Genomic DNA, 12,720 nt, shown 5'->3' on the forward strand with positions numbered 1-12,720 from the left:
GTTGTGAGTGTTTTGCTGCGTCTCCGTTGAGTCTTCGCGGCCTGCGGATGTTTCTGGGCCGTCGTTCCGCCTGTTTAGCAAGTTTAATAAGAGCTAATATTTGAAAACCATTTGCAGTGAAACACAAGAAGCCCTTAATCAACAAAAGCAGAGCGTCTTGGAGGTGGAGGGGACCGAGGGGTCGATTTATTGAGCCGGGCTCCGCACAGCATCGATAGCAGCCCTCCATCCTCCGTCCATAGCTGAGCATTGATCAGGGGGATGAAGGCTGAATGGGAGGATTAGGGCGATTCGCTCTTAAAGAGGAAGAGACGCTGCGTTACACGGGTCACTGAGGTTATTGGGTTTAACAGCAAACGGCTCCGTTATTTAACAGCTGACACATTATTATTACTATTATTATTTTAAACAGAAATACTCAGATAGCCTTTAAACTAAATTAAAAAAGAATTATTTATCACCATTTCCTCATGTTTTTTCCTTATTATATTTAATGCATCAACCTTTGATTTTATATTTATGTCAGAACAAAGAACATTTCTTTTAGTTTTATTTATTTTTTCCCCCCAAAAGTGTAATTTCTGTGCAAAGATGAACAAAAATGTACATAAGGATGGATATATTTTATACAGGTTATAATAGTCATTTAATAGTGTTGATGACAAATATTAATTACACCGTTAACGTCTGCAACATTAAGTTAAACAGAAAAATCACAAATAAATATCATTTAAAAAATACATTAATGCACAGTTTGAGATGACATGATAATATTAAATAATATTTAAATAATTTAGTTGAATTTAGAATTTTTTTTATTAGAAAAATTGTCAAAAAGATTCAGTAGCATTGACCAATTTATAACAATGTATAAAGTATGAAGTGATTATAAGTTGATTTAATAAAATAAATATGAATACAGTAACAACATAAATATATTCTTAACATTTAAAATGAGCCTTTGGCCATTTTGGAAACGGCTGCCAAAAGCTGCTGCCTGCAGGACCTGGATAAATCCACCAGGGGGCAGATGACAAGTTTCCAGCTGGTTTTATCTGGAAGCACTGATCATGTAAACGCATATTAAATCATATTTCTCCTGGTCGGAGATGATTTAAATCATCTTGGTGACAGTTGCTTCGCTGTTCGTTCCTGACTCCAGACGATCAAAGAGGAAGACATCGACTCGCCTCTTTCCACCGTCAGCAAACCGTAACTCTCCGTCACCGTGGAGCTGAGTATCGGCCGTGGGGGGAACGAGCCCTCGTCTTAAAGCTCTGTGCTGAAATAATCCTCACATATTAATTAAATAATGACGTCTGTCTGCGTCCGTTAACGCTGCATTATTCCCCTTAAATACCTGGTCTGTGTTGGAGGCTTCGTGACTTCTGGCCGTCACTGATCTTTAGAAAGTGGAGGCGAAACTGAATTTTATATTCACACAAAACTGCAAATGAAAAGATGAAAGATTCACATTTTCAGAGAAATAAAAAAGAAATATATAAAAATGATTTAAAAAAAAGAATATTTTCTGAATTAATGAACAGGGTTTAAGTTCAGAGTCACAGTTTAAATTCAATGCATTAATTAATTCATTCATTCATTCATTCATTAATGTTATTTATTTATTTGTTTCCTCTAAATGACCTCAACACGTTTATAAGGATCAATCTGACCTCGACCAGATCAGACGTCCGTCAGTTTAGGAGGAGGAGGAGGAGGAGGAGGAGGAGGGGGAAAATGGAGAGATGAAAATGAGGAGGAGGGAAAGAAGAAGGAGGGTAGATGGGAAGAAAAAAATGAGGAGGAGAGAAAAGAAAGCAAAGAGGAGGAAGGAAACAGGAAGAAGGTAGAGGAGATGGAGGAAATAAAGAAAAGGAGGAGGAGAAAGAACATAATTCAAAACAGAAATAAAAGTCATGTCTCTGGACCACGTTTCCCACAATGCAACACAGCCCAAATAATCATGAATGAGGCTTTAGTCTCTAAAAAATAAATACGTTTTATTTATTTACTGACTTTATTAGAACGTAGAGCAACAACCGTCGGCTGTAACAGAGATAAATGAAACCAGAGTCTGAGCCTGGAAATATTCTCTGACCAACAATAACTGAGTTACATCGATTTCCTGTCGCTCCTGTTTCTGCTCATGAGAAACAGAAACTACACAAGAACCAGGAACCGGTTTTTATTCAGCTGACTTTTAAACAGCACCAGGCTCCACAATCCTTCAACTGGAACTGGTGTCAGACTGGTTTCACATCGGTTTCAGGCCGGTTTCAGACTGGTTTCATTCTGGTTTTAAACTGGTTTCAGACTGGTTTCAGGCTGGTTTTAAACTGGTTTCATTCTGGTTTCAGGCTGGTTTTAAACTGGTTTCATTCTGGTTTTAAACTGGTTTCAGGCTGGTTTCATTCTGATTTTAAACTGGTTTCAGACTGGTTTTAAACTGGTTTCAGACTTGTTTCATTCTGGTTTTAAACTGGTTTCATTCTGTTTTTAAACTGGTTTCAGGCTGATTTTAAACTGGTTTCAGACTGGTTTCATTCTGATTTTAAACTGGTTTCAGGCTGGTTTCATTCTGATTTTAAACTGGTTTCAGGCTGGTTTCACATCAGTTTCAGGCTGGTTTCAGACTGGTTTTAAACTGGTTTCAGGCTTGTTTTAAACTTGTTTCGTTCTGATTTTAAACTGGTTTTATTCTGATTTTAAACTGGTGTCTGACTGGTTTCATTCTGATTTTAAACTGGTTTCAGATTAGTTTCAGGCTGGTTTTAAACTGGTTTTAAACTGGTTTCAGACTGGTTGTAGTTGATCTGGTGTCTTGTGTCCCGTGGTCTAGTCCAGATCTAATCCAGATCTAATCCAGATCTAGTCCAGATCTAGTCCAGGTCTAGTCCAGATCAGGACTCTCTGGGCTCAGAGGCTCCTGGTTCTTCTTCTACTCCTGTTTTGTCTCTGACTCGGTGTCTGGACTCGTCGTCCTCCCACAGATTGAATCTCAAATCGATGTGACGCGTCCTCAACCAAACGTTTGATCGATAAGAATCTGTTTTAACGTCCTGGTGGAGCGGAGCCTCCTCCTGCTCCTCCTGCTCCTCCTGCTCCTCTTTATTAACGTGATAAAATATGGCAGAGCCGACTGGATGTTTGATGGCTCTGAATTATCTGTGGCTTTAATCCTGAACATCACATCCGAGCGTCTTTCACCGGAATTAATTACAGGAAGTCACTTCTCTGCAGTTTCTCTCAGGAGCATGTGAGGAGAAGGACAGGAGGAGAGGAGGAGGAGGAGGAGGAGGAGGAGGAGGAGAGGAGGAGGAGGAGGAGGAGGAGGAGGAGGAGGAGGAGGAGGAGGAGGGAGAGGAGAGAGAGGAGGAGGAGGAGGAGGAGAAGAGGAGGAGGAGAGGAGGAGGAGGAGGAGGAGGAGGAGGAGGAGGAGGAGAGGAGGTGGAGAAGGAGGAGGAGGAGAGAGAGAGAGGAGGGGAGAAGGGAGGAGAAGAGAGGAGTGATGAGGAGAAGTGTATGAGGAGTGATTGGATTGAAGAGTGAGGAGTGATGAGGTTTCATAATGTTGATTAATGATTCGTTCACTCATCTGATAAATGTCGTTTATCTCAGTGTCCAACACAGGAACCTCCACCTCCTCCTCCTCCTCCTCCACCTACTCCTCCTCCTCCTCCACCTCCTCCTCCTCCTCCTCCACCTCCTCCTCCTCCTCCTCCTCCTCCACCTCCACCTCCACCTCCTCCTCCACCTCCTCCTCCTCCTCCTCCATCTCCTCCTTCTTCACGGTACGTCTCCGTGGCAACAGCTTCACTAAATCCTCCTTCCTTCCTTCCTTCCTTCTTTCCTTCCTTCCTTCCTCCCTTCCTCCCTCCCTCCCTCCCTCCCTTCTTCCCTCCCTGTCAGTGTCTCCTTCCTTTAGTCCTAATGAGAGGAGCTCCACCATCATCATGTCATTCCTTCCTTCTAGGATGGAGGATGAGGAGGGAGTATGGGGGAGGATGGGGGGGGGGGTGTGGGTGGGCCTCATGTGTCACTCAGGGATTTATTCATCATGTCTGTGACATATTATTATATGTTATTATATTTTGCAGCCTGTCAGAGTCTGAGGAGACGACGTCGCTGTCACAGCAGAAACACTGTCGGTGGAAATGATCCTGGTTTCATCCTGAGACCAGACGACGAGTTTCCTCTAATCTTTTCCATTTGCTCAGATTGAATCCTGGTTTCAGGTTGAGGTGGAGACACATGGATCTGGTGTAATTTTAGATAAAGGGAGGACGTTGTGGTGCTGATGTTGGTGTTTATGTAAAGCAGCTGGAGTTTCTCCTCACGTTAAATTGGCGGCTTTCAGCCTCAGAGGCTTTTCATTTTATTTCTCCTTTCTCCTCGTCTGCTTTCACATTCACAAACATCGTTTCTCTGCTGGTATCGTTCACGTCTCAAGAATCTCTGCTGCTGTTTTTATTTTTTTTTGTATTTGTGTTTTTTTTTTAAATTGCTGCTTGTGTGATGTTTTATCGATGCGTTCAAGGACACTCTGTGAATTACTGTAATTACTGTTTTTTTTCCTCCCTCCACTTTGGTTTAAACCACATATGTTCAACTTTTATATGTTCACACAGAAAATAAATCTCAGAGGAGGAGGTGGATGTTTCCTCGTTTATACAGAAACTACAAATAAGAGGAGACGTGTTTGTCTTCCTGCTTCTTACAGAGGAAACATGCTTTAAATCAAATATTTGCTTTGGAGTTTATGGACCTGGTCTCTGTGGACCTGGTCTCTGTGGACCTGGTCTCTGTGGATCCTGGTCTCTGTGGACCTGGTCTCTGTGGATCCTGGTCTCTCCTCTTTTTGCTCCTCCTCCTCCTCCTCTGTTTCAGTAGATGTGATGCTCCTCTTCATCAGTGAAGATGTTTTGATCACAGTCATTAATCAGGTTTTATTTTATTTATTTATTCAGAACTTGTCGTGTTTGTAAATTCTAACTTGTTATTCATTATATTCATGTAAACGCTGGATTAAATGTTGTTCTTTGGCCTCACAGACCTTTGACCTTTGAATGCTCCTGGTTTTTATCTGATAAAGTCAAACTGAGCCAGATTTGATCCCCAGAACAAACTAAAACATTTCTATGATCCATGGACAGAAGCACCAGTGTTATTATCAGGTCGTATTTGACCCGTAACAACATGTGTTAAAATATCCTGAAGCTTCGTCCCCGATAAAAACTTTCTCCACATGTTGATACGTAATAACGCGACAAAAGGCTGAAACTGTGAAGCTTTTATTTCTTCTAAAGATGTGATGTTGTTGTGTCTTGTTGTTTTCTGTCTTTTCTGAAGGACGTCATGAGGAGGACGATGGAGGCCGGAGGGGTTCGATCCCTGCTCTGGTTCATCCTGCTGGGATTCAATCCCCCGACCTCAGCCCTCAACCCAGACGACCCCAACGTCTGCAGCCACTGGGAGAGGTCAGTCTGGTCTAACCCCCCACGGCCACAAATCACGGCCCATTAAATAAAATATTAATGAAGGGCTCCCAGAGTCCCCAGAGAGTTTTTAATTAGCTTAGCCTCCTTAGCTCTATAGCTGCATGGATGGAAATGAACCTTCAACATGTCTGAGACCAAACGTTTGTCTAAAGTTTGTCTGGACTTCACCTCTAAAGATGCAACAAGGAGGAAACACCTGGAATTAGATTCAACATCTGACCACACATAGCATTAGCATTAGCATAGCATTTTATTAAAAGGCCAGAGATGTAGAATCTGTGATGAGACAGACGCCACCGCACTGGTTTATTATTTATTAATTTGTTTATTTATTTAATATTGGTTCATTTATTTCTCATTTATATTATTTAAATTAATATTCTGTTCATGTTGCGCGTCAGATAAAACCAGAACCAGACCCAGTGATGTGGTCTGACTGGATGTTTTTCTGTGTTTTCTGCCCAGAGACTGAGGATGTAAATTAGCGTTGTTGCTGTAATCCATCGTATTTACATCTGTTGATGCCTGGATGGATGTAAATGAATCCAATCAAATAACTAAATAACCAATAAAAGTTCATAAAAACAAGGGAAAGGCTGTAAATCCAGAGCGAGTCCTCGGAGTCTGAGAGCACAATGCTGGTCCTGATGAGAGCGGAGCCGTGATCGACCGGCGTCGCGCTCTAATCACGACCAATTGTGCAAATGGATCTCAGCTCTGATGATTATTACACTTTCACCTTCTCCAACAAAGGCCCAGGAACCTTTATTCAACCTGCTTCTTCTCTGAAAAACCTCACATTTAAAAAAAAAACGAATACGTGACAAACGTACACCGATCAGCCACAGCATTATGACCACCTTCCTAATATTGTGACTCACAGACACTTGATCAGTTTGGGATCTAGTGAATCTGGAGCCCAGGTCGACGCCTGGTGCTGCTCTTCATGTTTATTTGAGTCGGGGTGATGGAGAGGGGGGCAAACTAAACTAGATCACATTTTAAAAGCCCTGAACTGGTTTTCTAAAAGATGTTTTTGCTCAGTTAAATTTAACGTTTCATTTTATTCTGATTCCTCTCTTCATTCATCATTTTCACCTAAATACCTTCACACTCTGTGATTCAGGCACAATGTTGAAAAATACCACGATTTACCAGCCAGTCCTGCTAATAGTTTCATTTGGAGCATTTTAAACCCTCTTCTCACGGGTCTTTGGTCAAGTTCAGCAGGACATCATTAACTACTTCATTAGTTTTTCATTAGCTGACGGTTTTATTTTTGGTGTATTTGATGTTGTGCTGTAGAAATAAACTGTGGACCCTCCCTCTGCAGCTACGCGGTGACCGTGCAGGAATCCTACGCCCACCCCTTCGACCAGGTCTACTACACCCGCTGCACCGACATCCTCAACTGGTTCAAGTGCACCAGACACCGGTAAGAGCCCGGACACGGCGCCGGGGCAGGTTCTAACTCGTGACATGTGGTCCGTCTCCATGGAGACCAGACCACATGGGTTTACGTCCAAACTAAAGCTTCAAAGCATCAAACCTACTGGAAATAGAACAACAGAAGAAGAACAAGAAGGAAGGTGGATGATGAGGATGAAGAAGGAAAAGACAGAGGAGGAAAATAATAAAGAGGAGCTAAAGGGAAGGAGGGAGGAGGTGGGAGGAGGTGGTTTCATGTTGAAGGAAAAGTAGATGGAGTACGAGGAGGAAGGAAGGAAGGAAGGAGGGAAGGAGGAAGGAAGGAAGGAAGGAAGGAAGGAAACATAGAAGGAAGGAAGAAGGAAACATAGAAGGAAGGAAGAAGGAAGGAAGAAGGGAAGGAAGGAAGGAAGGAAACATAGAAGGAAGGAAGGAAGGAAACATAGAAGGAAAAAAGGAAGGAAGGAAGAAGGATACTAGGAAGGAAGGAAGGAAGGAAACATGGAAGGAAAAAAGGAAGGAAGGAAGAAGGGAAGGACAGAAGGAAACATAGAAGGGAAAAACGGAAGGAAAAAAGGAAGGAAGAAAGGAAGGAAGGAAGGAAGGAAGGAAGGAAGGAAAGAAGGAAGGAAGGAAAAGGAAGGAAAAAAGGAAGGAAGGAAGGAAGGAAGAAGGAAGGAAGGAAGGATAAAGGGAAGGAAGGAAGGAAACATGGAAGGAAGGAAGGAAGGAAGGAAGGAAGGAAGGAAGGAAGGAAGGAAACATGGAAGGAAAAAAGGAAGGGAGGAAGGAAGGAAGGAAGGAAGGAAGGATACTAGGAAGTAAGGAAGGACGGAAGGAAAAAAGGAAGGAAGGAAGGAAGGAAACATGGAAGGAAGGAAGGAAGGAAGGAAGGAAGGAAGGAAGGAAGGAAGGAAGGAAGGATACTAGGAAGGAAGGAAGGAAGGAATGAAAAAAGGTAGGAAGGAAGGAAACATAGAAGGAAGGAAGGAAGGATACTAGGAAGGAAAAAAGGAAGGAAGGAGGAAGGAAGGAAGGAAGGAAGGAAAGAAGTAGGGAAGGAAGGAAGGAAGGAAGGAAGGAAGGAAGGAAGGAAGGAAGGGAAGGAAGGATGGAAGGAAGGAAACATATAAGGAAGGAAGGAAGGAAGGAAGGAAGGAAGGAAACATGGAAGGAAAAAAGGAAGGATAAAAGGAAGGAAGGAAGGAAGGAAGGAAGGAAAGAAGGAAGGAAGGAAGGAAACATGGATGTGACCGGAGTGTGGACATGTGTCCTCAGGATCAGCTATAAGACGGCCTACAGGAGAGGAGTGAGGACCATGTACAGGAGACGCTCCCAGTGCTGCCCCGGCTTCTACGAGACCGGGGACCTGTGTGTCCGTGAGTCCACTCCAGCTTCACCCATCGTCTCCCATCAGACACAAACTAAACCCACGACACCAAGACCTGGTCCCACACACAAAACCCACCATCTGTTACTAACCCTCTGGACTCCAGAGTCTACTGGTCCCAGAGTCTGACTCTGTTTCACCTTGGTCCTGGTTCGGTTTCATTCTCTGTGTGAACACGTTGGAGCTAAAACCAGACTAGAACCATCAGATCCAGGAGGAACCAGTTAGAAAACCACAAACATGTTGAACCAAACATTTCTAGAACTTAGAATGTAAATCTAACCTGGACATTTCTAAAGCTGATCAACTCATTTAGTTATTTACAACTATTTCCATTAAAACTATTTAGGACCAAAACTACCAGTGATAATGTCTAGAAGGAAAGAAAAGAGAGAGACAGAAGATGATATGAAATTCATTCATTCATTCATTCATTCATTCATTATTAGGAGGTGGTTAGTAAAGGTTACCATGGTTACCACCATGTGATTGTCTGTTGATTGTTATTCAGATTATGGAGGTCGTCTTCAGAGCTTTGATTCTTCGTCCTGATACAGATCAACCTGTTTATTTGTGTCCAGTCGTCACAGTGAAAACATTTATTTTCACGTCTCGTTAGAAATGACATCTCAGTGGTTTTCTTTCCTCTTTCTTTATTTAGTTATTTATGTATTTAACCAGGAAATAAACCCACTGAGGTAATGAACACAACAAAACATTAAAAATAACAGTTAAACTAGCAACGCGTCACTCAGAGGACTCACATGGTCCTGAACCACAGCTTTAACACAGTTTGGGCTGTTTCAGTTTATAAATTATAAATGAACAGATAAGAGTTTTTTACTAGAATTATTTACAGATGAATCTACAAGATCACATGAGGCAGAAATTTATAAAAATACTCAAGAGTTATAACTGTACAAAGAAATCAACACCGTGGTATTTGGCGGTTTTGGTTGAACCAGGCTAATGTTTTTAGCCGTTAGCGTGACATGGGCCTGTAGCTCCCATATAACACATGAAACACAGCATTTCAACGTCTGTATGTGGAAAAATACTTTAGAGCAACAACAACTAATCTAAGAGCTAATAAACAGAATGTTACAGATACGGTTTATACGTGGGGCGGCCATCTTGGAATTCTACGACTCTACGAGTAGGAAATCAGACATCGAGCGACGTTCCAGGTGTAAATTCCTTCTGAGTACAGATGGATAAACTCTGCCAAACTTAAAGTGATCCAGTTTGAGGACGAGGGTGCAGATATTTTAAAGACACTTTCACCAGACGGTCCTTACTGAGCTGAAGGCTCCAGCTTCTGGAGCTTCTTTGGGAATGAAAAGAGTAAATGAATAAGGAGGCAGATCACACAGGACGGCTTCATAAAGGAAACTACCAGGGTTCCAATAAGCTGCGTGATCCAGGTTTAAATGTTTCTGCTGAGGAAACTGTCAGACTCACATCACTGAGTTTATCCACACAGATTTTCTACTTCTGTGTAAATAGACTGAGACGTGTCTTCAAACCCCTGAATCTAAGTCGCTCTAAACCTTTGAAACCGTTTAGTTTCATTCTCTGGGGACGAGGACGAGTCCGTTGGTCACTCACATTAATAAACATCAGCCCTTATCCACCAGACACGGGTTTTATTTGCAGCTCTTTAAAGAAAAGATGATAATCATCATCATCATCATAACGTTGTTAATCTAAGTCTGAGCTCCAGTTTTTATCTCATCACATCTTCTTCTGTTTGACGTCGTCAATAAACCGTGAATAATATTAATGATGTTGTTAATGAGTCTTTGGTTCAGTCCGGATGGTTCCACTTTAAAACCACAGAGGATCCAGACAGAGGGAAGGAGGGAAGGAGAGAGGGACAAAGGACAGAAGGAAGGAAGGAAGGAAGGAGTGGAAGTGGAAAGAGGGAAAGACGGGAGGAAATGGGGAAGGAAGAAAGAAAGAAAGTGCAATAAATGAAAGAAGGAAAGAGAGAGGGAGGGAAAATGAAGATGAGATGGAGGAGGAGTACTAGTATCTTGTAAGATGGACCCTGATGTCTCCTTGTCTCCTTGTCTCCTTGTCTCCTTGTCTCTGTCCTCATAGATTCTTTCCATCTTTTCATCTTCTTTCATTTCATGCAGATTGTTTCATTGTTGAGCTCTGGTCAGTTTCCTCCTGGATGAACAAATCGATTATCCAGCCTACATGTTAAACTCTATGGCTTTTGTTATCGGACAGAGGCAGTGAATGCGTCTGCCTGCAGGGGGGGGGGGGGGGGGGGTGAGGGGGTGTAAGGGGAGGGTGAGGGAGGGGGGGGGCTCTTTATTCAATGTCTGCTTGTAAACAACTTTATTAGATTCTCCCCGGGGGCTGAGACCAATACTCTGTGACTCCTTTGTGTTGAACCCTGGTTCCTGGGCGCTAACGCTAACGGCGTCGGACGGCTCTTTTGTTCCTGGAGCTAATTGAAAGGTTTCCCTCTGTCCGGCTGATTCGATTAGACGGCTTTTCCTCGTTCTGGCCTTCCTGCCGTCTCCTTGCTCTGTTCTCGGTTTCCCGTTTATCTGCATCTCTCAGATAAACATGTGGTTTTGTTGAAGGTCTGTTTACTCTCAGTTTGTGACTTTAACTGGACATGTTTGGTCTCAGCCTGAGGCCGCTTCATTCCTCCTTCTCTTCCTCCTCTTTTCCCGAATGCTGTCACTTCTCTGACTGTTGAAAACAGCTCGGTCTCCTCCCCCCTGCACTAATTTGCATAAATTTCCAGGTGAAGCAGATTCAGGTAAACCAGAAAATAGTAAATGAACATCTGAGACTGAAACTAGATAAAAGAATAAAAAATGAGGAGCTACTGTTAGCTGGGAGGCTAGTTAAAACTACTATTAACTGGGAGGCTAGTTAAAGCTACTGTTAGCTGGGAGGCTAGGAAGAGTACTACTGTTAGCTGGGAGGCTAGTTAAAGCTACTGTTAGCTGGGAGGCTAGTTAAAGCTACTGTTAGCTGGGAGGCTAGTTAAAGCTACTGTTAGCTGGGAGGCTAGGAAGAGCTACTACTATTAGCTGGGAGGCTAGTTAAAGCTACTATTAGCTGGGAGGCTAGTTAAAGCTACTGTTAGTTGGGAGTGTAGTTAAAGCTATTATTAGCTGGAAGGCTAGTTAAAGCTACTTTGTATTAAGCTTGAGGGGGTGTAGTTAAAGCAGCTGGACTTAACTAATTAGCTGGGAGGCTAGTTAAAGCTACCATTAGCTGGGAGGCTAGTTAAAGCTACCATTAGCTGGGAGGCTAGTTAAAGCTACCATTAGCTGGGAGGCTAGTTAAAGCTACCATTAGCTGGGAGGCTAGTTAAAGCTACCGTTAGCTGGGAGGCTAGTTAAAGCTACTGTTAGCTGGAACGCTAGGAAGTCCTACCGTTAGCTGGGAGCGATGCTAGGAAGAGCTACTACTATTAGCTGGCATGCTAGGAAGTTAGTTACTACTTTTAGCTGAGAGGCCAAGCAGAGCTAATATTAGCTGGGAGGCTAGGAAGCTACAATCTAGGTTAGCCTTAAACCTTGTGCAATGCTCACAGACTCGGTGAATAAGTATAATATTTGAATTTAAAAATTTGAATTTGTTCTGCTTTGTTCCTCCTCTTCTTCTTAGTTGGTTGAAATTGCCGGTGCATTAGCGCCACCTACTGGACTGACTGTATTTACAGCTTTAAGTTGTCTGTTCTCTGGTCTGGCACGTTAATCTAATTAATGTCCTCTAGTGAGTGTTGAGATATTCATTTCTGATCTTGTGGCGTCTGAGCTCAGAGAGAAGAACATCTGTGAAGTTTCTCTTTGAATGTGTGATGCAACCGGATCTCAAGGTCAGAGCAGGAGTTTAAAACTCTCAGCTCTTCTTTCATCGATCTTTGAGAAAACATTAAACGGAGACACTTAGTGTAACAACAGTCAGAAAGGTCTTTAACACAGAAACAATAGAGGACGAGACGGTCGCCATGAGACCTGAAACTCAACCTAAACTCATTTAATAAAGTCACTTCTTCTTCCTCCTGCGCTCTCCGCTCCGTCCTGCTGTTTCTAATTAAATCGTTATTTAATCAGGTGGACTGGCTGAGCTTTACATCTCTGTTTCTAGAGACCTGGGGACAGGAAAACATTTATAATCAGACGTTTTCACAATCAGCAAACACAATTAGAATAACGAGTGTTTCCGGTCTGAGCCGCGGTGTCGTTACGGTTTAGACGCTAAACGTCTTCACAAGTTATCGATCCATCCACTGTTTTCACTGAGGAGACGTCAATCTTCTGGTTAAACACTGACTCATAAACCTTTATTCAAACACCACGATGACGTCACCGTCCGTCAGACTGAACTCAGGTTTAGTCCAGATACTCTGCAGCTCAGCTACGG

The 12,720-nt window shown here is 42.7% G+C and overlaps 1 protein-coding gene across 4 annotated transcripts in view; it reads left to right on the forward strand.

Annotated features, from left to right (window-relative positions):
• The window catches only part of LOC125005222 (multiple epidermal growth factor-like domains protein 11), a 76,527-nt gene that overhangs the window by 12,729 nt on the left and 51,078 nt on the right, over nucleotides 1-12,720 (forward strand). For all 4 annotated transcript variants that reach the window (XM_047580390.1, XM_047580393.1, XM_047580391.1 and 1 more), the window contains exons 2-4: nucleotides 5,353-5,480; nucleotides 6,835-6,936; nucleotides 8,208-8,308. In XM_047580390.1, the coding sequence (XP_047436346.1) occupies nucleotides 5,359-5,480; nucleotides 6,835-6,936; nucleotides 8,208-8,308 (325 nt within the window). In that variant the 5' untranslated portion in view covers nucleotides 5,353-5,358. The remainder of the gene's footprint in view (nucleotides 1-5,352; nucleotides 5,481-6,834; nucleotides 6,937-8,207; nucleotides 8,309-12,720) is intronic.

This window comes from Mugil cephalus, chromosome 3 (genome assembly GCF_022458985.1).
Source record: "Mugil cephalus isolate CIBA_MC_2020 chromosome 3, CIBA_Mcephalus_1.1, whole genome shotgun sequence".
In the NCBI taxonomy this organism is placed as follows: domain Eukaryota; kingdom Metazoa; phylum Chordata; class Actinopteri; order Mugiliformes; family Mugilidae; genus Mugil; species Mugil cephalus.